This window comes from Typha angustifolia, chromosome 15 (assembly GCF_048772165.1).
Source record: "Typha angustifolia cultivar Huaian chromosome 15, ASM4877216v1, whole genome shotgun sequence".
Classification (NCBI taxonomy): domain Eukaryota; kingdom Viridiplantae; phylum Streptophyta; class Magnoliopsida; order Poales; family Typhaceae; genus Typha; species Typha angustifolia.
This window is the reverse complement of record NC_133253.1, coordinates 19791805-19815406: the sequence shown is the minus strand read 5'-3', so window position 1 is coordinate 19815406 and position 23602 is coordinate 19791805. Positions and strand designations below refer to the sequence as shown.

The 23602-nt window shown below is 41.6% G+C and overlaps 6 protein-coding genes and 1 pseudogene across 12 annotated transcripts; 1 reads left to right on the top strand and 6 right to left on the bottom strand.

Moving 5' to 3' along the window:
* Nucleotides 1-1020: 1020 nt before the first annotated feature.
* Nucleotides 1021-4024, bottom strand: LOC140779798 (AAA-ATPase At4g25835-like). The gene is made up of 2 exons (XM_073125066.1): nucleotides 3101-4024; nucleotides 1021-3004 (listed from the first exon to the last, which is right to left on the bottom strand). The coding sequence occupies exon 2, from the start codon at nucleotides 2619-2621 to the stop codon at nucleotides 1083-1085; it is 1539 nt and encodes a 512-aa protein (XP_072981167.1). The 5' UTR covers nucleotides 2622-3004; nucleotides 3101-4024; the 3' UTR covers nucleotides 1021-1082.
* A 1854-nt stretch (nucleotides 4025-5878) lies between these two features.
* On the bottom strand, nucleotides 5879-11495 carry LOC140777148 (beta-1,3-galactosyltransferase pvg3-like). 7 transcript variants are annotated; one of them, XM_073121071.1, is made up of 7 exons: nucleotides 9774-11495; nucleotides 7266-7324; nucleotides 6773-7163; nucleotides 6619-6665; nucleotides 6461-6534; nucleotides 6273-6379; nucleotides 5879-6171 (listed from the first exon to the last, which is right to left on the bottom strand). In XM_073121071.1, exon 1 carries the CDS (start codon nucleotides 11325-11327, stop codon nucleotides 10326-10328), a length of 1002 nt encoding a protein of 333 aa, XP_072977172.1. In that variant the 5' UTR covers nucleotides 11328-11495; the 3' UTR covers nucleotides 5879-6171; nucleotides 6273-6379; nucleotides 6461-6534; nucleotides 6619-6665; nucleotides 6773-7163; nucleotides 7266-7324; nucleotides 9774-10325. The 7 variants fall into 7 exon arrangements, 6 of the variants coding, with proteins under 6 accessions (XP_072977172.1, XP_072977173.1, XP_072977171.1 ...); XM_073121072.1 differs by having other exon boundaries at nucleotides 6619-6658; XR_012106973.1 differs by lacking the exon at nucleotides 9774-11495 and adding an exon at nucleotides 9151-9215 and having other exon boundaries at nucleotides 6619-7163.
* Nucleotides 11496-14387: 2892 nt separating this feature from the next.
* LOC140779151 (beta-1,3-galactosyltransferase pvg3-like) lies at nucleotides 14388-15503 on the bottom strand. The gene has a single exon (XM_073124133.1). The coding sequence runs from the start codon at nucleotides 15480-15482 to the stop codon at nucleotides 14547-14549; it is 936 nt and encodes a 311-aa protein (XP_072980234.1). The 5' UTR covers nucleotides 15483-15503; the 3' UTR covers nucleotides 14388-14546.
* Nucleotides 15504-16402: 899 nt separating this feature from the next.
* Nucleotides 16403-17556, bottom strand: LOC140777039 (uncharacterized; annotated as a pseudogene).
* LOC140778273 (DNA repair protein XRCC3 homolog) lies at nucleotides 17418-20879 on the bottom strand. Its single transcript, XM_073122911.1, has 2 exons — nucleotides 19638-20879; nucleotides 17418-17669 (listed from the first exon to the last, which is right to left on the bottom strand). Exons 1-2 carry the CDS (start codon nucleotides 20717-20719, stop codon nucleotides 17663-17665), a joined length of 1089 nt encoding a protein of 362 aa, XP_072979012.1. The 5' UTR covers nucleotides 20720-20879; the 3' UTR covers nucleotides 17418-17662.
* A 4-nt stretch (nucleotides 20880-20883) lies between these two features.
* Nucleotides 20884-21405, top strand: LOC140778274 (histone H4). The gene has a single exon (XM_073122912.1). It carries the CDS (start codon nucleotides 20949-20951, stop codon nucleotides 21258-21260), a length of 312 nt encoding a protein of 103 aa, XP_072979013.1. The 5' UTR covers nucleotides 20884-20948; the 3' UTR covers nucleotides 21261-21405.
* Nucleotides 21406-22525: 1120 nt separating this feature from the next.
* Nucleotides 22526-23146, bottom strand: LOC140777037 (uncharacterized). Its single transcript, XM_073120940.1, has one exon. It carries the CDS (start codon nucleotides 23144-23146, stop codon nucleotides 22526-22528), a length of 621 nt encoding a protein of 206 aa, XP_072977041.1.
* Nucleotides 23147-23602: the final 456 nt, after the last annotated feature.

The window sequence follows — 23602 nt, the reverse complement described above, 5'->3', positions numbered from 1 at the left end:
GATCAACTTGACCAATAATAGAGATTCCTTTACGATTAGGCTGCGCAAAGCAAACGGTCGCTTATCCTTCAGTTTGTTGATCATTTTTAAAAGAGAGAGCAAAGCATTGCATGCCATGAGGCCATGAGCTGCCCTCTTTATGCGCTGCTTATCTAATAGAGATTGTTAAGCTTTTGTAGAGACAATTTTATACTACAAGGTGGACTTGGTCGGCTTCCTTTGAAAGATTTATATATATATACTTTTTTTTTTTGGAAAAGATTTAGGTATAATTCAATTAGAAAATGCGATTGACCTAAAAATTTAAATTATTAGTTAACCTATGCTATCTTTTTTATAATTTTAATTTAACGCCCTATATTAATTAAACAATATCAGCAAAAATTTATTCCATTATAATAATTAAATAATTATAGAATACCTCATTTCTCTTCCATTTTTTCTATTAGTTATACACAAGCCAAAGCCTTAATCATGCATAAGCCAAAGATCTAATTCTTAAATTGGGCTCGTTGTTCCATCTTCTTCAACTAAAGTTTATAAATCATAAAATATTTCTTTTTAACCGGATAATTCATGTCACGTGCGACGTGGCTCGAAACCACGGAGTTGGTAGTCCGGACAAAAGGGTACTGAGAGTTAGATATTTCCGTCTTAGTCCCACTCTATTATAATGCCCGCAAAGAGACCAATTTGCTACAGGAGTTGTACAGGACTTGTATTTTAGACATGATGCTCCAGCCTAGCACCATTAGATCAGTTAGAACAAAAACCAACTATGCCCTATTAGATCGCATAATATATTAATACATTAATATACTATCTATATTTATATATATATATATATATATATATATATTTTTAATTTTTTCTTATTCCCAGGATAAGATAAAGAACAAAATAAGCCAGCGAGAAGAGAGAAGGTTCTGTCTTACATTCCATGAAATCTAACACAAAAAAGTTCGCACCTCAATGAGCCCCCACCCAACCCCACCCCACCCCCACCCCCACCCCCAAACCCCAACCTCTCTTTCATCAAGAAAGAAAAACTAAACCCAAAATAGAAAGCCAACTCTAGAATTCTAGTCCTCATCCTTCTCCTCCCTCCCATTGCACCTATCATCCATCGCTTCTTCCGCTCCTCCCTCTCCCTCCTTTGGACTACTACTCTCCAATGCCCTCTTCTCCTGCTCTTCTACCTCCATTTCCTCACTCAACCCCTTCTTCCTCGACTCCGCCGCCCCGACGCCGCCTGCCTTCCTCTTCTCCGCCCTGCTCTTCAAAACCCCCAACAACTCGGCCATCGCCTTCTGCCTCTCCAGCCTACGGTTCTTGATCAGCACCTCGCTGACATCAGCCGGAGTAATCTCCGCCTCGCCGATCGCCTTCTCCAATTCGCTCAACAGCCCGTCTTCGCAGTCTTCGCCATCCTCAAGTCCTAAGTAGTTCTTCATCAATATCTTCAGTGCAGGGAACGAGCAGTAGCTCATGAAGACATGCATGTCCATCCTCCCCGACCGGAGCAACGCTGGGTCGAGCTTCTCTATGTGGTTCGTCGTGAAAACGAAGATCCTCTCGCTCCCGCAGCACGACCACAAGCCGTCAGTGAAATTTAGCAGCCCGGACAAAGTAATCGTTGACTTAGACGTGATGTCTTCTCCGCCTCTCATATCCATTGGCGTCTCTTTTGGGCGCGGGCTCGAGGTCCGGTTCGTTAGATTGATCGAGCAGTCGATGTCTTCGATGACAATAATCGATTTGGCAGTCGTCTTCATGAGTAGCTTCCGGAGCTCCGAATTGGTATGCACCTCGGTGAGCTCAAGGTCGTAGATGTCGTAGCAGAGGTAGTTAGCCATGGCGGCGATCATGCTCGACTTACCGGTTCCAGGTGGGCCGTAGAGCAAGTAACCTCTTTTCCACGCGCGCCCGGTCTTCTGGTAGAATGCCTTCCCCTCCGCAAAGTCTCGGAGGTCCGCCATGATCTCCTCCTTCTTTTCCGGGTCCATGGCGAGCGTTTCGAATGTGCTCGGGTGCTTGAAAGGAACGGATTCCCAAGGGTGCCCACGCGAGTCCATGGCGCCGCCGCGCGAGTTAGTGTACAGGAGCCGGTCTTGGTTCTTGCGGCGGAGCTCGGTCGCCTTCTCCATGATGTGGTCGAGGTAGGAAGGGAGAAGGAGCGGCTTGTCCTTCTTCTTGATGCGGAGCGTGAAGCCTCGCTTTTCTTCTGGGAGCGGGCGCCAGGAGAAGGTCTGGGACTGGCGCTGGGTGACGACGTGTTCCCATGTGGCGGTGGCGCCGCGGAAGGAGTCGACGAGGCGGTCGTTGTTCGAGAGGGCGAAGGTGAAGGCTGAGGAGTTGAGGGCGCGGGTGAGGGAGAGGCGGCTACCGGAGACGGACGCGGAGCCACTCAGGTAGAGCTGGACGGCGTTATAGAGCTCGTTGGTGTTGACGCCATCGATCTCGGTGATGTCGAAGTAGCAGTAGGAGGAAAAGCAGTGGAGGAAGCGGTGGAAGAGCTTGGCGGCGGCGAACCGGAGCTCTGGGGGGAAGATGGTGTGGAGTAGTCCATGGCAGAAGGCAAACACCCCCATTACGGAGGCCAGGGAGGTCCAGTACTCCATCTCTCTCCTGCTCTTGCTTCAAATCAGAGGTGGATTCTAGAGCAGGGGAGGAAACGCCCAAATAGAATTTTATTGGTTTCGAAGAAAGGTGGAAACTTGGGTTTGTTTGTGGAAAGTAATCAATGGTTTGGAGACTTCTGCCAAATGGCGAAAGGTTTGGTCTTTTTGGTTTTTCTCTTCTGCGTCGATCTCCGGGTATAACTCTGTTTTGGAAGGGAGAGAGTCTTGTTGGAGATGGAAAGAAGACAGAGTAGAGGAGAGGAGAGTAGATGAGATGAGATGTCTTCAATCGCTGGAAGTGGTAACTTATAGAGGGGGGAGGGCTCAGCTCTTGCCTCTTAGCCTCCTTTTCCTTTCCACAGATTTTGAATGATATCAAGGATCTAAGAGTAAAAAGACAATGGATAGCTTGGAGATTTAGTAGGCCATACCAGTAAAACATAAGGTAATGATCAAGGCAATGAAAAAGGATCACTTACATGAACAGTGAGCTTGGGGATGTAGAGGCTGATAGGGATGTATGCATGTGGGTTTGCAGAGAAAAGGCAAAGGAAAAATTATTGACATTGTTAGGCAGCGGTATATAAGCATGCAGAGCAGGTGCTGTACTCTGTGACTGACCCTTTCAACCTTCCTTCATCTCCCCCCGCTTCCAGCTTCTTTGTCCACCATATATATATAGAGAGAGAGAGAGAGAGAGACAGAGAGAGACAGAGTAGCATTTAATGAAATACAATGAAGCTTATTGTAAATCTCTTGAGTGTGTCCGAAGAACATTAATGAAACATACTAAAGACTGAAGATTATGATATATCCTTTCTTCCAACCACATTTAATACCAAGTCCATAGAAGTCATACCCTTTTTAAATTTTCCTGCCGACTTCTAACAGGTGTCCAATTAGGTCGTGAGCAAGATAAATATCTGTCTCCTTTCATTTGTCCTTTCGATTAGATCAACCAGGCCCCCATTTAATTTTTTCCTTTACGTCTGGCAGCAGAGTGCTCTCGAGGATTAGTAGGAAAGCATTACAGAATCAAAATGTACATAGTAATACTATTAAGACAAAGTAACCAATATCCATCCTCTCTCTTGCTTCATAAGAATTGCTAGATTGCTAGCTGTTAGCAACAACGTGGCCTTTCAAATCAGCCAGATGTGCTGAGATCACCGTCATCAGTAGTATCAAGCTCTGTTATTTTTCCTTTTCTTCTTCTTGATTCAAAGTATCAAGCTCTCCACTCGATGGCCTCTTCATCTCTCCCTTCCTTCAGTCCTTCCCTATCTGCAGTATCTTTTAGGGTTCCCTTCACTGGCTTATATCATTGTTGGCAGCGACTAAAACCTCGTGCAGTACAAAGCTACCGAGGCAAGTAAACCTCATTCTACAAGTTACCTCCCCTCTCCTCTCTTTCTATTCTTTTTTTTTTTTTAATTTCCCTCTCTCTCTCTCTCTCTCTCTCTCTCTCTCTCTCTCTCTCTCTCTCTCTCTCTCTCTCTCTCTCTATCTCTATCTCTCATACGGGGCTTTTATGGGTTGGTGGGGGTTCTGTCATTAAGGAAGAGATAGTGCCTCTGCGATTGGTAAGTGGAAAGAAGTTGATAACATCGGAAAGAACTCCACATCCATTAGTTTCAGCTCAGAACCTCTGCGTCGACCCACTTCCCCAAATCCTTGGAGCCTGCAGAGACATTGGAGGGAAAAGAAAAGCCCCAAATCCCTTACTACATTTGTTTGCCACCCATGGGATCATGCATTTTGACTGTTCATTAACCTTTACAATATCCTAAAGTGGTCATAGGTTGGATTAAACAAAGCGACCAAGAACACTCTCCACAAAAGTAGCCCCATAAACTAATCCTCCACCTCCAGCATCAAATAGGAAACAACACCTCCCCCCCAAACTTTCCATTACCCCACTATTATACTCCACGTTGTGGTTATCAGAACATGCACGTACCCGTCGGCCCCCTCACAATTAAAATTTTTTTTCAGCGTTTTCTTTGCAGAGAATCGAATCTGCTGAGGAAGTGGCGAAAAGGTCTGGGAAAGTGAAGGCAATAAAATAATAAATGGTTAAAAAACTCCCAGAAAACAAAGAAAAAGAGAGAAAAAATAACTCACATGTGGGCCTGCGGCTAGCTACTACTGTGATCGAAGTGGCATATATTCCGACTCCTTCCAACCTCCTCAGTTTTTTTTTTCTTTCTCTCTTCTTTTTGAAATATTATCTCGGATTCTTCTCCACCCTGTGATGCTGCTGCGAAAAAAATGACAAGAGCCCACTTGGGTAACTGATCACGTTGCGAACACGTGAGCGGCGCTGGGGTTTTGAATGGCCCTGATGCGATCGGAGCACCCGAGCCAATGCCATCGCTCCTGATGGCGCTGATCAATGATGATAGGGCAACTACCACCCACGGAGCACGAATCTTGGAGCGAGTTGGGCTCGGGGCACGAGGCCCGTGGTCCTCGAAGCTCACCTCGAGGCACATGCATCAGAGGACGAGCTGAGTGAGGAACAAGCAAAGCTTTGCTGCAGTAGCGCGTTTCTGCAAGCAGCCAATAAAGCGCTCACAAATACGTATCCAATGAAACAGTAGTGTTTCTTTTTAAACACTGCAGCTAAGAAAAAGAAACACTTAAAAAAGAAAGCTTAATTATACTAGAATCTCAACTATAGCTACTATCAAATAATTCTCACCTCAATGATGTTAATGATAAACGTTACATAATTATTTTATCCTTATCTTTTTTTCTCTCTTTTTTTTTCCTTTGAAATAAGAAAAAATATTTTCTAGAAATCTAAAATCATAACAGTCATGTGGCATGTTTTAATAAAAAATTTAACTAAAAACAAATAGAAATAGTATTTTAAAAGTTTTATATAGTTAAGGAGAGAAAGTATACGTGAAAATAGGCAATAGTATTGATGCTTTTGCAGGTTGAGTTTTCAGACAACCTAGAGATCAACCCATGGTCGTTTGAAAGGTATCATCGGTTCTTTAAAGTGCGGCCAAACAGCGTTTGAAAGCACTAAGCAAGAAGATTTTGTGAAAGAAAATGTTACTTTATTGTATTTGGAAGAGATTGAAGTCTAAGAACAATTGTATTTACAATATGTACTAATAGATTAGAATTTTGCATTGCTCATAAATATAAGCACATTATCGAATCATATAAATATTCTCTCACTCGCTTAGTATTTTGTTTGAGTATAGCTTTCTTGTTTGTGGTTAGTTTAGGAGATTAATACTTCTTTACTTCAACTATATTTGTTTGTAGCTTGTACAATAAATGTTTCAAAAAATTTAAGTGTAATTATTAAACCAAAAAAAAAAACATATATCAACTAAAATTGAGGTCTACTTCAGTTCCAAGAGTTTTATCTGTGCATAAACCTCCAAGTTGCCAACTGTAACACAAAAATACACCAACGCTCGTCCTTTTGGATTTTAAGATCCTCTTACTGTAGCTTGTCCTAGTTGCAGAATGGCTTGGCCTTGGAAGGTGTCCAGTGGCCTTTGATGCAACAATTTACAGCTGAGAACTGAACAACTAATAGAGACATCAGACGCGACAAACAACGTACGAGTAGAGCAAATAAAGCATCAGAATGAAACCCGTCTATGAAGAAATTCATTTATGTACCTGTAAGTAGAAGATAGGAGAAACCCAAATACCATACTGTTACCAAATTGTTTAGCCCCACGGAGAAATACCTTCGGGAAAAAGCGGGTGAAGACTGGTGCCTTCCACTGTTGCAAGACAGCTGAATCAATGAGTTATAGGAAAAGGAGGCAGATATAGATGCCAATGTTAAAAGGAACCACAATAACCTTGCCAATGGCATTATTTCTCAGCAAGAAGATTAAAGCTCCCAGTCAAGTGCCCAGAATATGATAAGGCCGCTCTGTAATGATGTAACAGAGAAGGAAATTCAGCATAAGTTGTAAGAAATGGAATGAAGTTGTGCACTGTCTTGAAAACTGCTTACTGAAGCCAGGAACATAGTGCCAATTGTAGTACTGCAGCAGCTAAAACCTCCAACAGAAAACACCAGACATCAAGTAAACATAAACGAATATGAGTACCAGTTTATTCATAATGGGAACAGCTGATCCACATTAAAGCTTAAGTCATGTTATTACCATACTAACCAGTCCATAGCCAAGCTGTAAGAAGAAAGATATTTGGATTCAAGAGATTCCTAGCATCAGTACTTTATATAAACACATAGCCACGGAAATCAAATGTAAAACAAATAAAGTGAAAATGGACATTTTGATAGCTCAGGCAATTGGGCAATTAATTAATGGATGTCATCTCTTTATTCTCCTTCCACCAAATTAAAAGCTACACCTTAATAGTGATCCTGATTGTCATTGCCTCTGCCTGTCTGCCAGCATTTACAGAAGCAATCCTACTGTTCATCTATCTGCCTCCATGACATCTACCTATGTACAACGGTGATCCAAAGTAGGGCATAGAAGATGGATATACGAAAGAACGACTGGGAGATTGTACATGTGGGATTTGCTCCTATAAGAAAATGGATAATTCAAAGAGTGAAATGGGCAGTATTGGAGCTTGGTGAAGCAGAAGAGAAGGTAATACAATTGAAAGTGAGGGACGAGATGATACCTGTGCTTGTACAGTAGCTGGTGGAGACCTTATAAAAATGTATCATTCGTGAAATGTTCCTGCAAAATAAATAAATAAATCAAAATGTAATATTATTAAATCGTGCCAAACAAGGTCTGACCTGGAACTGTTAAAATGTTGGATAGCTTATTAATATGCTGCTCAATCTTTTACAAAAATTTCAAGTGTTCACTTTTACAATCAAAACAATTTTATATCTTAAACTTCCCACAATAAAATGCAATTACTGATCAACAAACATCTTCTTGCTATGCACAATGAGAATTTTTTTGTGAAAAAATGGATTATACAGTCTGCCCTCCTTAGAAAGCCAGTTACTGTAATGTAAAGTGATCTAGGAAGATCTAGAAAATGTCACTTAATATGAAAATAAGGCTTGCAATTACCTAAAAAGAAGACATGCCATATTATAATGCATATACCATCATGTCCATACACCATACAAGTTTTTGGGTCTTCTCTTTTGGTCTACTAAGTGTAATAAATTTTTTCTTTTGTACAATTTTCTAGTTGATATCTCCTCATATAGACTCGAGTCTTCTACATCCATAATACTTACCTTGCAAGAATTTATTGAACCACGGAATTTCAATCTTCACCTCCCGTAGTACATCTTTGTTTATTTTATTCTCCAAAATGCTATTATGATGCTTCTTATCCAAACTAAAAGACTAGTCAAAAGTTATAACTCTGCTAGAGATCACTTTTTCAAAATTTAGGTGCTGAAGTTTATATTCCTTTATGCCTATAACTATGAATGTATTTTCCAAGGACATTTTATCACAATTTAAATACTTAATGCAATTTTTAAAACTTTAGGTGAAGCTTCTGGATTCCAATGCATTCAAAGAAATGAGATTCTTCTTCAAATCATGCATCTTTCTCTCATTGATCCACCATGCGGTTATAAGACAAACCGTCAATTCCTTCAATTTTACATGTATTACCATTACTCACAAAAATCACACGATTATTTAGCTTTTCTACTAGACGATACATTCCGTTTGCTTAATTGATCTACCAAACACCAACAAAGCCTCAAATGAGGTAGTAGCCGAATGATCATAAGTATCAAACGATGAATTCAATAAACAGAGAGCTTTATAGTCATCTAGAATTTTGATATCCAAATTCTGCAAATCAGCAATCATTTAATTATAATGACTTATATGCTCATTAAGAGAACTACATTCTTTAAACTAGAAGCTAAAAGTATTTTTCTTCAAATAAAGTTGATTTTCATAATTTTTTGACATGTAGTTTGTCTTTCAACTTTTTCCACAAGTTCTTCGCGGATGTCTCTTTCATAATGAGATACATTTGATTGCGAGACAAAGCTTGACAGTGCTGCAAGCCCTACGGTTTGATCTTCTCCCAATTCCTTAGTTGATATCTCAGCAGGTTTCTCCACTAGTATGATATCTAACTCTTACTGGAAGAAAATTGGAAGAAAATATCGAAAACTTCACATTGCCACATGCCAAAGTTATCAAACTTAGTACCTTTGCCGCTGACATGGACCTCAATGAAGATTCTGGCAAAATCTTCTTAGCAAGGGATCAAATCCAATACCTAGGTAGAATCTAGGCATTAATACTACTTTGTTTTGCGAATGCACTCAAGGCACTAAATTAATCTCACCACGCTTCGATCAATTAAGAAAATTAAATATCCAACAAAAGTAGAGAGATCAAAAGAAAAGAATATCAAACAAAAGTAGAGAGAGCAAAAGAAAAGAAAATAAAACAACAGAGAAAAAAATATAAGATTTATAACGTTAGACAATTTGCATACATCTACAGGCTGGAAATGCAAATATGGATCTACTATTAAAAGAATGTAGAAATACAAAAGGTTTAACAACCCCATTAATCCAACGCCAATGCTAACATTCCCTAACAGGGTACGAACTCCTGGACGCGTCGCTGCAATAGGAAGAAAAGGGGGGCGTGCTTGTTCTCTTTGCCTTACCATGTTTTTGACTACCCAAAATTAATTATTGGCTACAGATGGAGACTGCTGTACTTATCGACTGAAATAATATCCTATCTACTCTTCTACTTACAAACACATACCTCAACTAGGACTTATTGAGACTTAGGACCCTTTTGAGGATCTCAATCCTCACAAACTTTAGACATCTTATTACACATTTAAGTTTCATAAACATGCTACTCCTCAAATTCTAGCAACTTTATCATCCACCAGCCATCTACTCTTTAGGAAAGGGATACATGTGATTCAATGCAATCTTCCATATCTTTTTTTACTAAATTACCAACATAAGCGTCGACAGACGGAGTGCCCTTATTCAAAGAGAAGACAAGCAGTTAAACAATAGAAGCAACTACTCTCCTATTCTTGTTAGTATATGATGTTAATCTTAGCTTCTTCTCGTACAATGTTGATAACCAACGTACGTCCTCGGACAATAGAAAATTCACACGATAAACTTCTTCCAAGATCTAAAATAAGGGACCAATGTACCTCCTTGAGGGATGAAGAAGAAGGAGCACCAGTGCTCCAAAGGCAGTTCGGATCCGCCATCGATCCGAACCCGAAGTCGACTATACCCTCGATCTCGGCGCCGCCGTTGGAGATCTCAGTCGGTGGATCCGCAGATCCGTGGGTTTCTAGAATCGTGTCGGGATTAATAGGAAGGGAGCAGATGAGCAGAGAGCGAAGTCCAGCCTTTAATGAGCCTAAAGTAATATGCAAATAATAGATCGAAGCCCAGCCCATTATGAGCAGCACTACTTTACAATTTAAGCCCTCATAAAGAAATGCACATCGGAACTTGATCTCAGTAAAACAACAGGTGAAAACCAATGATCAAGGCAAAGCTTTCGGGCCAAGCAAAATTATCTTTAATGTCTAAAATCCTAATCCCCATCATCCGCTTTGGGCTCCACAAAAGGTTTTGGAGCTGACATAGGGAGATTTAATTATACTTGAATAGCTTAAGCAAAGTATAAGTTTTTAATACTTCGAGGGGGATAAAAGAAAAAATAATGGTATTAAAAGAATAAGAAAACAAATTTAATCAATCGGGTAGAACTTGGAAGGCTTCAATCCATCGGTAAAGTTGAAGTACTTCAACGTCCTCGCCCATTTGGGGTTATCCTTGAGCCTGTGCACCGCGATGGTATCGGGCACGAACTCGTGGGAGCACGTGTCGATCGGAACCGGTATCGGGTAGTCATACATCGCCGGCTTCGTGTTGAACCGGTTCTTCCCGCGTTTCCCCTGCCTGAGCCACGCCCCCGTCATCATGTCCTCCGGTCCCACCGTATTGTTCCTCACCAGCTCCGACGTGGCGATCCACTCGACCAAGTCCCACGACAGTACGTACCCCATTCCGGACATGTAGTCGCGGAACGGATCCATGCTATCGCAGGGGATCACAAATCCATAGTACATGTCTTCCCTCGGCATGGGATTCAACGAGTCGATCAATCTCTGAAGCCTTATGAAGAGGTCGTCGTCGGCCTTCATGACGTAGTCGTAGGGCTTCTCCCCAGTGTCGTTGTAGAGCTTCGCGACGCTGGAGAAGAACGCATGCGTCTTGCCCCCGTTCAGATTCTCCTCGCAGTCGATGATCATGATGTCGTCGTAGCGCATGATCTCGAGCGGGACGAGCACGCGCTGGTCGTCCTTGAAGAGGCGGCAGAAGACGAAGCGGATGTCGATCTGGGCGGTGAGGTTGGTCTGCAGCGAGTAGACGAGGCGGAGGAGGTGCCGCCGCTCGTAGAGATCGGCGCGGGTCAGCACGCCGATGAGGAGGCGGAAGTCGGGCTTCCGGGTCACGTGGTCGGTGAAGTTGGCGGCGGTGTACGTGGCGGTGTTGCAGGAGCTCATGAGAGACTGCAGCTCGAACTCTTTGGGGAAGAGGAAGAGGTAGATAAACGCTAAGAGTAGGATAGGGAGGAGGATTAGGGTTATGGTGGATGGAGATGGTTTAGGGAGTATTGTAGATTTCTTCATGGCTGCTGGTAGTTGGAATTCGGAGGGCTTGGAAAGGCGGATCTTAAGTAGAGCCATGGGAATTAGCTACTTCGCTTTAATTCGCTTTACTTTCTAAGGACGGTGGAGTTGCACCGAGGAAGGAAGGGAAGGTACGGAGATTATTAAAGACACCAAACATAAAGTGTACAATGGGCTTGGTTCACTGTCACTAGCTATAACTTTGTCTATGGAGACTATCCTAACTTTGTCTATGGAGACTATCCTAACTTTGTCATTGGAATAATACCGAATTCTTATAGGTGACACAAACGCGTGGGCAGTTTGAAGCAAGAACACGGGAGCATGTGATCGAGGAATGGGTGGGAGGAGATGGGAGACGCGAATTTCTAGGTCGGATCTGAGGTGCTTCATCTCCAAGTCAGCGATGGCAGGCTTGCATTGCTTCGAGATTAATTGGAACAATTAACTCGAATTTAGTTGACTGTTAAGAACCAACCGAGACAGTCGCCTATCGTATTGTGTTGAGACTTTGGGATTCGTGCGTGCAGATTCTCGGGGATGACTCTGACCCATTAATGAATACATAGTTGGGTTTGTATAATTAAATTAGTGTTGTTTTAGCTATGTCTCAAAGTATATGATGCTATTGGCTAAATCTAACCCTATTTGACCTTAATTTTATCAAACATTTGGAGACAAAAAGAGGGTAAATACATACTTACCCCCCACCCCAAAAAAAAAAAAAAAAATTCGGAGGGCTTGGAAAGATTGTAGATCGAGGATGTGAGATCTGAATTACAATTCTTTATATTTTTTGACATTAGATTCAGCTATTTCTACGGTAAGAAGACAGTTCGTGCTAAAAGTCTCTGAAGTAGTATAGATATTAAAGTGTCAACTTTAATTACTTCGTAAGTACCACATTGTTTCAGCTTCCACTAAATGCGCCATAAATCTTGCTAAAAGTCTCCTAGCAATCGACTCTCCAAGTAACAATTTGTAAAACTTTTGCTTATTTAACGGTGCTTGAAGATTGACTTCCTTTTAGTTTCTTCAAATAAATAGAATATTTTCCATTGAAGGTGATTAATAACTAAAAGCATGCTATGTATCAACGTTGCCGACGTTAATTTCCATATAACTACGTACCTATAGGCGGAGAGGGTTCTCGTTATAATTCAGAAATGAGCCATGTATATATTTTACAAAATCAAAGTAAATAATAAAGTCACTGAAATATATGAAAATAAGAATATCAAATTCAAAATTTTGTCTCGAGGATGCCAAATTTACTATAGGTTAGCTAACCAAAATTAGTGCCATAGTACTGCATGTGCCAACCAAGACTAGCCAAATTTATAATACATGTCACCTTTTCTTTTTCTTTTTGATAGGTTAATATGCTTGGTTGTATTCCTAATAATATATTTTAATTAAAAAAAAAAATCTTAGCACCAGCATTAAACACCAACTAAACAAAAGATCGAACAACCACACCATTAACTATTTAGTAATCACCACATACTATATTAGGTAGCACGATGTATGATGATGCGAGATCGTCTCTCCTTCACTTCCCAAGATATAATCTTAGCCAAGTTGAAGAATATAATAGCACATATATCAGTACGACAAGAACCGTCAATAACGGGTAAAGGACAATTATATCATGGGTTATTAAGCTTAAAAGCTAAGAAGACTTCGACTCATTGGTGACGTTAGAGTATTTTGAGAGTCGTCTCCACGTAACCTATTCGGACTCACGTAGATAGTCATACATCTACGGCACAGTTGCCGTCACCTATTCTTCTCTTTATTCCCCATCTCAGCTAACCCCCTATCAGCATATATCCTTCTTCTTTGGCAGGAAAAAGTGTTATGAAAACGACTAAGATAATTAAGATTATGATGAATAAATTTACATGTAGGCTATTGTATGTCTCTTTAATTGCTATGAGCTATTCAAATAAAAATATAATTCAATAATGATCAACCGAATAGCACTATTAAATCTTTTTAAATAATAGCCGTCCCTCCCCTAAAAGCGATAAGTAGTCTCTCGTGTAGAGAATTTCGTTGTGCTACTTTCAAGGTCCAACCAGGATTTAATTTTTCTTCTAACCAAGTGATGGCACGAGATCGACTAGAAAAGATCTCTAGAAATATAATAGAATCTTGTAAGGATTTTTAGAAATAAGATATCAAGTATATATCTTCCATCATTAGAGATTTAATAGGCAACAAAATACCCCCACAATCTAGTAACAAAATTCCTTTCATTGCTTCTCTTATATATATTTATTTTTCTTTATTTTATATTGTAATATTTTTTTAGATTAAATTTTAAATTACAAATCTAGCAAAAGCATATGGGCACAAAACTTTATTAATTATAATAAAATTGATACAAACTTGGTACACAATAACAAGTGGGCGATCAAGCGAAAGCCATGAATAGGCCTTACAGTTTAGTATTCATAAGGCCTAGTGAATATTACAAGGCACGTAACGTAGCTTAGCCTGAAGGATGTGCCACGGGTAAAGGACTTGATATTCAGTAGCTCCGTCATGAATAATGCATACCCAGGTACGTATAATTTTGCATACAACTAAGATCAAGGAAGCTACGGGCATAAATCACTGGCATATATATGGCTGAAATCTCTAAGGAGCTCGGTTGGGGGGAGGATTCACCCCTTTTCCTGGCCAAAAAACGACTAGGGAGTGGGAGAGGGAGGAAGCAAGGCAGCTAAGAAGAAACTCCCAGCCGGGATTTACTTTTTAATTTTTTAAGAAAAGGTCTGCTAGATGAGTTGATGAACTACTTGCACTATCATTTAACACCATCGGTATACATTGTTACATAATAAATAGTTTAGAGGCAAATTTACATCTTTATTCTTCATAGGTTAGGTTAATTAGTATCATTGTCTATGAAGAGGTAAACTTAGGCTGTGTTTATATAGGAGCCAAACTTTGAGCCTAATCTTTCCGGCCCAAGTTTTGAGCCATAGCCTGCTGGTCTAGGCCCAACGAGGAACATTCTGGCCCAAACTGTTGGGCCTATACGGTGGTACTTCACTAATCCTGTTGTTAAGATTGCTTCCAGAATAAATTAACATAATATAGTTTAATTCCCAATGTCAATTATTTAACTCCATCAAGTAATTATTCCAAATGATTCTGGTCGATAAACTTGACTTAATGCATGACAGACGTTACATTGATCACCACTGTAAGAAAAGAGAAAATAATAATAAAAAAGAAAAAGATAAGATAAAGAACGACGAAGTTTCAAGGAATGTGATAGAATTTAGAAGGCTTCATCCTGTCTGTAACGTTGAAGTGCTTCAGCGTCTTAGCCCATCTCACGTTATCCTTCAGCTGGTGCACTGCAATAGTTGGATTTACGAAATCTTCTGGATTTGATCCTTTGTAGTCATACATCGCCGGAATTGTGCTATATCTATTCTTCGCCTTCCTCCCTATGTTGAGCCATTTGCCGGTCAACACGTCCTCCGGCCCGTTCGCGTTGTTTCGCGCTATCTCCGACGTCGAAATCCACTCGACTAAGTCCCATGACAATATATACCCCATCCCTAACATGAACTCCGGGGAATCCTTTCTATAGAAAGGTAGCGCAGCTCCAAAGTACATGTCCTCCTTATGTTTGTGTCTTAATGACTCGACCAAATTATCCAACCGGAAGTACGTGTCATCGTCCGTCTTCATGACGTAGTCATAAGGTCGGCTTTTGGCGTCACCTACGGCGTCAAAGATTGTCGGAAGGCTGGAGAAGTAAGTGTAAGTTTTGCCGGTGTTCATGCTCTCGGTGCAGTTGAGGATGATGATGTCATCGTATCGCATGATCTCGAGAGCGACGAGGATGATGTCCTCCTCGTTCCTTAGGCTGCAGAAGATGAATCGGACGTCGATGTGGGCGGTGTGACTAGGTTGGAGGGAGTAGGCGAGGCGGAGGAGATGGCGGCGCTCGTATCTCCCAGGAAGGGTTAGAATGCCAATGAGGAGGCGGAAGTCGGGGTTTACGGTGGCCGGTATGACGGAATCTGAAGCCACGGTGGTGCGGCGGCACGAAGAGAAATTGAATGGAAGCTGAAAGTCATTAGGGGGTGGCACAAGGTACGTTATAGCTAGAAGTAGAGGAGGGAGGAGTAGGAGAAGTATTGCAGGAGGATATATCTTAGGGATGAAATCATTAGGATTCTTCATTTCTTTGGCTATACTAGATTGATAATAAGCTTGCATATCTATGTATACGTGAGCTTGTAGACTAGTCTCAACGACTGAAGGTGGGATGTTGAATGTATAACTGGGATTTTTTTTATTCAATTTCAGAACGAAGTAAGATCCCAGTTTACGTTTCATTGGTCAATAATTCCGAGGGTCAACCGTCTAACGCGGATAATATATATATATATATATTTTTAATCATTCTGGAGATAAACAAATACACTTAGATTCTACCCCGTCAAAATACTGGGCCAAGCTATAGAGTAATCTTGTTTACAATAATGATTTGAGATTACAATCAATTATGCAGTAAGTACCCGTCAACTTTTTAGAATTATTGGTTAGTGTATAAGTTATATTCAATCCAAAAAGAAAAAGGTTCCGTCTTGACTATTTCTCACCATAATGTCAATTAGTCTATCAAAATATATATTGTGAGAGCTAAATTTTCTAAATCTGTGGATGGAGACTGAGTAATCCCGTGTGGGAAACTTAGTTGTCTCAGAAGAATCCTTCTGGAGAGAGAGAGAGAGAGAGAGAGAGAGAGAGAGAGAGAGAGAGAGAGAGAGAGGCAATTTCGCTTGTTGGTTGCTCTCAGTTTTCTCACTTTGTAAAAGACGTTCCTTAGTTTACGCGAATCATTAGCGCCTAAATCAGAAAAATAGAAGTTAAAATCGGGATCTGATATGTACCTAAGCACTTCTGAAATGATAAAATTTGAATTTCTAAAGTCAATGAAATAAAAAGCTTTAATTTTCCCTCTGAGTACATTTTCATGATAGCTTCTCTTGAATTATCACTCAGTATTATATCATACTCATATAAAATAAAAGGACATAACAATTAAGTGATAGATAATATATAATCCATCTTATTCTTTTCGTGGCGTGGAAGTTTATTTAATCAAGACGGTAGAATTCACAAGGCTTTAGCCCATAAGTAAAATTGAAGTAAAAATCCTTAAGCTGGTGCACAGTGCACTGCGATGGTATCCTGTATGAGCTCATGAGCACAAGGCTAGGGAAGTAGTACATCGCCGGCTTTGCGTCGAAAGTATTCCCCCCTTTACCTGCGTCCCGTCCCTTAGCCACGTCAACAGCGTCCTATCTCCGGTCCCACAGTCCTGCCATTTGATATCGTCCTACGTGGCAAACCACTCTACCAAATCTCCCTGACATGTACTCGTGCCCACGCTTCTTCTAAGTCGCATAGGCATAGCAGATCTGGCACCAAAGTATTCATTGGATAGATCCTTCCTTGGGCATCACGGGTTGAGCTTGAGTTAACTGAGCTTGAACGAGCTTAATCTAGGTCGGCTCGATAAGATTATCAAGTTGACTCAGTTTTTAAATTTTTTTATATATTTATTATATAGCTCTATAATGATATAATTTTTTGAGGGTTCTCATGTGTGACTAAATGTCATTCAACCAATTAAATATATATATATATATAATTTATTATTCAAATTTATGTCATCCTATTTAAAATTAAAGTGCATTATTAATTATGCATAACATATTCCCATAATTTTTTAAATAAATAGTACATAGTATAATAAAATATATATCAAACTAATTTGAACCGAGCGAGCCAAGTCGCTCATTTAGAGCTCGGCTGAGGGGCTCTTTTTCTATAGCCTTATTTATAGGCATTTTACTATTTCTTTTTCTTCTTTTTTAGGCATCTTACTATTCAAAGACTTCGCCAACCTGGGCAGCGTAAAGAATATATCGCCGTTCGTCTTCGTGGCGACGTCCTAAGGCCGGCCAACGTCGTTGCCATTGTCCATGTTCTCGTGATGATGATGTCATCGTAATGCATAATCAAGATGGCGACGAGCACGCGCTGTTCGTCGCCGGTGAGGTTGCAGATGATGTAAGAGATATAGATGCGACCGGTGAGGGTGGGTTGAAGAGAGTAGACGAGGCGGAGGAGGTGAAGGCGTTCGCAGCTGTTATAAGTTGAGGATGCCGATGAGAAGGTTAAAGTCCGGCTTCCGGGTGAGCGGATCAGTGGCTGATGTGGCAACGTCGGTGCCAGGCTGGCACATGCTGACGAGGGACTGAAGCTTGGAGGGTTGATGGCGAAGAGAGTAAAGTTTGGAGAGGAAGGCTTCTTCAAGGATAGGTTGTTTCGGCGTTGCAGCGAAGGGCGTTTCAGTAACTGTATAATATGTTGATGAGATTAATACACCGTCCTTAATTGTTGCTTAATTTCAAATCTACCCAAGGCAAAGGTAGCTTATTCTCCGTAGTTTATACACTGGTAGCTTCAACAGCTGAAGAGTATAGAGTGAGAAAGTGGTTCGACACTTGGAACATTAAAGCTCCTCTTTTGACATCTCTAAATTATCACACTAGTAATCAAGCAACGATCTGAATGATTGATAATATCTACACAATATCCCTATTGGTGATATAGCGGAACCACAAGATGAAAGTGTAATGCATAATATGCAAGTGTCTTTCGGACCTGATAAGCCCTCTTTAAACGGTAAGAGAAAACAAAGGAGATCTTAAGATAGCTTCCTTCACATAAAATTTTTAACAAGTTGAAGCAACTATTATCAAACAATTTTAGATGATAGAACTGTACAACCCTTATATAGAATCATATCCATGATATAACGAATATGGAACTTCTACTATTGGCATGTAGAAAGAATTTCTAACTGATAGAAAACTTTAAATATCCGTTGGAAGAATTCAATTATAAGCTCAACATCCTCCAATTTTATTCTTGATGTCCAAATAAAATAACTAGGCAAGCCAAAATCCTATATCATATCAATGGAATGGTTCTCAAGTGATTGTGGACAAGCAAATAATGATGAGAACTAAACAGAGATCAGATGAACATGTTGAAGTTGTGGACCGATGGATAAATAGAGTTAGATGCATTACCTTAAAGCTTGGTTAACTATAAGGGGGCAAAAGAGAGGGGAAGGCAGTTAAGGGGATAGAACAGTTAACGTCTTTCCATTTAAAAGAAACTGGTGCTGTCTTCTATTGTTCTATGTAAACAATGGAGGTTCCCAATACTAGTAAAGCTTTGTGCAGATTTGATTGTTAGCTTGAGAAATACTGCATGTGCTGCAGAAGATATAATCAGGAGATAATGTTTCATTGAAATTGAGAAGAATTAACATTATTCTTGAAAAGTCCTAAAACAATTAGACAACGCAAATTTTGTCTAGGTAGGCTAAGTAGTTTATGTTTATCTTATGTGAGCTATGACTTGGCTACCAGAGATTTTGAACTGCAATAAAGTAGGTAGGATAGCGCTGCCTATTGCAGTAAGTTAATCAGGTGTTAGTGATTAGTCATCCAGAACAAATATGGTTGTTGATAAAAAGAAGAAAAAAAAAAAGATGCTCTTTGCAATAATGAACACAATTTGGATTTTGCACTCTCCAAATTCTTGCATATGTGAGACTACTTGGGCACCATTCAAAATAAATATTACTGATTAATATAGCTCTTAATTTTTTTGGTTTAATGAATCTCCAATTCCCTCCATCCAAAGGATTTATAAGTCTAGGTTCACTCAAGGGTACTATTAACTTAAATTGTGACAATAATACTAATTTGTATAACAACAAACTACTAAACTAGTATACTAGGTTTCATGGCAAGTCCCTACAATGTCTAATTTTATGTTAACTGAGAGGAATGTGGCATCCATTTTGCAGAAGTTGAATTCTACTTGACTAAGATTTGCTATCTATTCTACATAAGCTTTCATATTGAACCTCACCAACTTATTGGAGTATATTGACTAGCGAAGGACTTGCATGTGTAGTGGCAAACTAACAACATACTTGTTTCATCTCTCGGTATGAAAAATCGATCTTTAATATGAGACAAGAGACATAAAACAACAAAAAGAAGCTAGAAAGGGCCGATCAAGTAGTACATCATGCATTATATAGACAAACACATATAAGTTTGCTTTTGTCTAACTAGAAGCAGGGCAATAAGATACGTCTTCTGTTCTTCAAGCTTGTGTTTCATTAAGCACAAAAAGAAATTATACTCACTTCTAAATAAACCAATTAGCATGTGTATAAACTTTTAATTACAGGCTAATAAAGGCAGAAGAAAAAAGAAGAGCAAGAAGCAGAGATCTTACCTCTCTGCTTCGACCCCCAAAACCCCATCTTTCTTTATCTCGAACTCACACGAGGAGGCCGGCAAATGGGGAGCAAAAACCACCTGCATCCTCCTCCTCGTCCTTGTACTCACACACAAACCATCCGATTCCCCATTGCCCACTACCTCGTCGCTTCTCGACAAGAAGAGCCTCGTATTGACGCAATTCGCCCACGACAACCCTAGCGCAGGGCAGACCCGTCTACCTGACGACAACAATTCCCTATAATTCCCAATTCTGACCCCATTCGTTCCCTCCTCGTTGCTCACCACGTCAACCACTTGGTTGGTCACCACCACAACCGACCCAAACCGGCGCGCCTGCTCCTTGAGCTTGGAGGCGATCTTAAAGAAGAGGGAAGACCGGCGCTTGAGGTCGGACGCATTATTGTCGAAATCGGATCGGAATAAGGCGGCGACGGAGTCGACGACGACGAGGCGGATTGGGAGAGGAGAAGGGGATCTGGCGAGGAGGGCATCGGCACGGGAAAGAAGCGCGAGGAGGTCGGCGGGGGAATGGGCGGCGGCGACGAAGACGTGGTCGAGGGGGTCAGAGGAGGAGGAGGAGAAATGGGAGGGCAGGCGGCTGAGGCGGCGGAGAGGGAACGGGAACTCGGAGTGGATAAAGAGGGAGGAGGCGGAGAGGCCGCCATGCGAAGGGGGCAGGAGGGCGGAGAGTAGAAGCTGGAGGCAGAGCTGGGTCTTGCCAACGCCGCTCTCGCCGGAGAGCTCGGTGATGGAGCCGCAGGGGAGGCCGCCGCGGAGGAGGCGGTCGAGGAGGGGGCAGCCGAGGGTGAGCTTTTCTTGGGTGGGGAGGAGAAGGAGGGGGTTCTCAGGTCGGATTTGTGTTTTGCTGGTAGTATTCTTATCGGGGTGCATCTCTTGGTACAGTTTTGCTCGAGACGAAGAGACGTAGAAGCGTAGGAAGTGGAAATGGAAGTCGAAGTCGAAGTCGATTTGGGTAGGCTGAAATTTGAATTCTTTTCCCGACCTTTCTATTTGAGTTTCCCGCTCTTTGTCTGTTTTGGGCCCATAATTTACTCGAATCGAAGCAAGCCGCATCTGTCCTCAAAGCAACCTAAATCCAGCGACTGCCAGTTTTAGCCAATCAAAAAGCGATTCCTTAGAATCGGACGGATCAAAGCAAGAAGTACCACCTCTCCTGGATCGTTCTCCCATCCAACGGCAGATTCGATACCTCAACCCTCTATATAACTATCATCCACTCACCTACCGTAGCAACTCAACACATTATCAACAATTCACTTTCGAAGACGATTGAACCAAGGCGATGTCGGGCCGCGGCAAGGGAGGCAAGGGGTTGGGGAAGGGTGGCGCGAAGCGGCACCGTAAGGTGCTCCGCGACAACATCCAGGGGATTACGAAGCCGGCGATCCGGCGCCTGGCGAGGAGGGGAGGCGTGAAGCGGATCAGTGGGCTCATATACGAAGAGACGCGCGGTGTCCTCAAGATATTCCTCGAGAATGTCATCCGCGATGCTGTCACATACACTGAGCACGCCCGCCGCAAGACCGTCACCGCCATGGACGTCGTCTACGCCCTCAAGCGCCAGGGCCGAACCCTCTATGGCTTCGGCGGCTAGATCCCTTTCCTTTCTCTTCATCATCATCTTTGATGTATAGATAGGAAAATTTATGCGTGCTGTGGGTTTTAACGTTGTAGGGTTGTGGTCTAAATTGTTGTAGTTTTGTTATGATATTGGGAAATTATGCTCCTTTTCTCACTGATTTAGGCGTTGTGGTCCATCATTGATACTATTAGACACGGAAGTAATTGGAGCCATTGTTTATAATTGCTTGAAGCTGATGTCAGCGTTTCTTGCAAGATACGGCAGGGCATTCTTTTCCCTTGACATGTCTTTAGAAAGCGTTTTTGCTACCGCTTCCCCCCTATCCTGTACACCGCCACTGCCGCCGCCGTCCTGTCATCTTTGCTGCTTTCGTTTGTTGTGGTGGTTCAGGATGGCAGTACTTTATACTTGCGTTCCTCATTCAAGTCCTTTGTTTTTTATTTTGGGGGTGCTGAGATGGAGCTTACTTCAAAAGTTAATGTTTGTTTATTTATTTTCGCTTAATATGTTTTTATTGTAGGTTTGTCTGTGTTTCACTAAGTATAGTACTTATATTTGCTTAATCTCTTTTTATTGTTATGTATCAAATTATAACCTTGTTTGAGGTTTAATAAATTATCACTCTATGGATTTTCTTCCAAAATAAAGAAAGCTATGTTTTTAGAAGCACCTGGGAAAGAATAAGGAGTATGCAGTTTTTTGAACAGTTTCTTTCCTAGTTTCACTAGTTGAGCATTGGTGGAATATAACCTGCATTGCTTGTCTCCTAGACAAAGCCAACATTATATCATTCCGAAATGGAATTTACAAACTTATCTTCGGGTGATTAGATACATAACTTTTGTGCATCTGAAAGTTTTCTCAAGTATGAGAATTAAGATGTTCAACAGCTTAGATTACTACTACACCATGCAATAGTTTAAGACTGTAGACAAGTCCAAGTAAACAGGGAAGAAGGTATCAGTAAAGAAATCCATCCTTGATATATTTCTATGGTTCTGAAAAGGACATCGATCCCCTCACAGCCAGCCTGTCATAAATACGAATAAATGGTTGAACTCGGTCTGCTCGTACTCCACGTATTCGTTTCTCTAACTAAAAAGCCCAAAATGGCTAAAATTAATGAATTGTATATAAATTTAGTAACAGCAGCCTACTGGAATACTACCCGTCTAATTTTCACAATTTTCACAATTTTCACAAAGACCAGGACTCCAGGGTAAGACACGTAAACGCCTGCAGTTCCAGGACGGAGACTAGACTCGAATCCAATAGATTCAACCTCGCAGGTGTGAGACCAGGCCCAGAGGAGTAGGCGCCGCCGCGATGGAGCACTCTACGCCCTTACAACTCAGCGATCGCAGAAGCTTCCAAGGACCTTTTACTCCCTGCCGTGCTCCCTGACCATGCGATGGCTTCCGCCGCTTCTGCCGGTTTCTTATGTCTTTCAACTCCACTTCGGCCGGTATCCTCACCGATCCGAATGCGACCACATACCACTTCGGCCTCGGCCTAGCCTCCGCCGCCGGAGGCGGCACTATTCGCGGGTCAGAATCCGAAGCTGCCCTCAGACTCCAAGCCGCGAGCCCACCTCTGGCTGACTTGCGAATGATCTCGTCGAGCGATTCCATCCGTCGGTGGTCTAAAAGGTGGGATTTTGCCTTGTGGGTCTCTCTCCTCTTTAATGGAGACGGCGGTGGATGCCGTGGCCTGAACGGGAGGAGCTTACCTCCGAGGAATACCTCGTCAGCGGAGCACATCTCCGTTCCGGGGAGGCCATCGGAGAAGGAGAAGCCGAACGTCGGGGAATCCCAGCCTATGGACCAATTCTGTTCTCCGACCGGGAGGAAACGGAAGGAGAGGGAGGAGAAATCCTCGCCGTCATCGAGCTCCGCCATGGACGAGAAGAGGGATTAGTGGGGGCTATTTCGGAAAGCTTGGCAGAAAGAGGAGCAGAGTACTTTCCTCCTGCTAATAGACATACGCGGCATAGGAGGGGGGTGGTTTTTAAATAGTAGTAGTAGGGGTAAAACGGATCGGATATCGTCGACTCGGTTACTAGTCCAACTCACGCTCGGAATTATATTTTTTGGTCCTATATCGACTCGGTTAAAATAATAAATGGATACCGAGTTCTAAAACTATATTGAACTATTGGATATGCCCGATCAAAGTAGGTATTAAACATGAATCGAATTTAAATTTATATTAGATAAAACATGGACACCAAAAATACAAATGAGGAAATATGATGACATTTTTAGCAAATTTTGAGTGTATTTAAATATATTTAACATTTACGGTGAGGCTTCCTGATTCCTTGGACGAGATGTACTTTGGATTCTCTCAAAGAG

Coding starts and splice junctions, on each gene's coding strand:
- LOC140779798 (XM_073125066.1), bottom strand. CDS start 2,621: ATGGAGTACTGGACCTCCCTGGCCTCCGTAATGGGGGTGTTTGCCTTC.
- LOC140777148 (XM_073121070.1), bottom strand. CDS start 11,327: ATGGCTCTACTTAAGATCCGCCTTTCCAAGCCCTCCGAATTCCAACTA.
- LOC140779151 (XM_073124133.1), bottom strand. CDS start 15,482: ATGAAGAATCCTAATGATTTCATCCCTAAGATATATCCTCCTGCAATA.
- LOC140778273 (XM_073122911.1), bottom strand. CDS start 20,719: ATGCGGCTTGCTTCGATTCGAGTAAATTATGGGCCCAAAACAGACAAA.
- LOC140778274 (XM_073122912.1), top strand. CDS start 20,949: ATGTCGGGCCGCGGCAAGGGAGGCAAGGGGTTGGGGAAGGGTGGCGCG.
- LOC140777037 (XM_073120940.1), bottom strand. CDS start 23,146: ATGGCGGAGCTCGATGACGGCGAGGATTTCTCCTCCCTCTCCTTCCGT.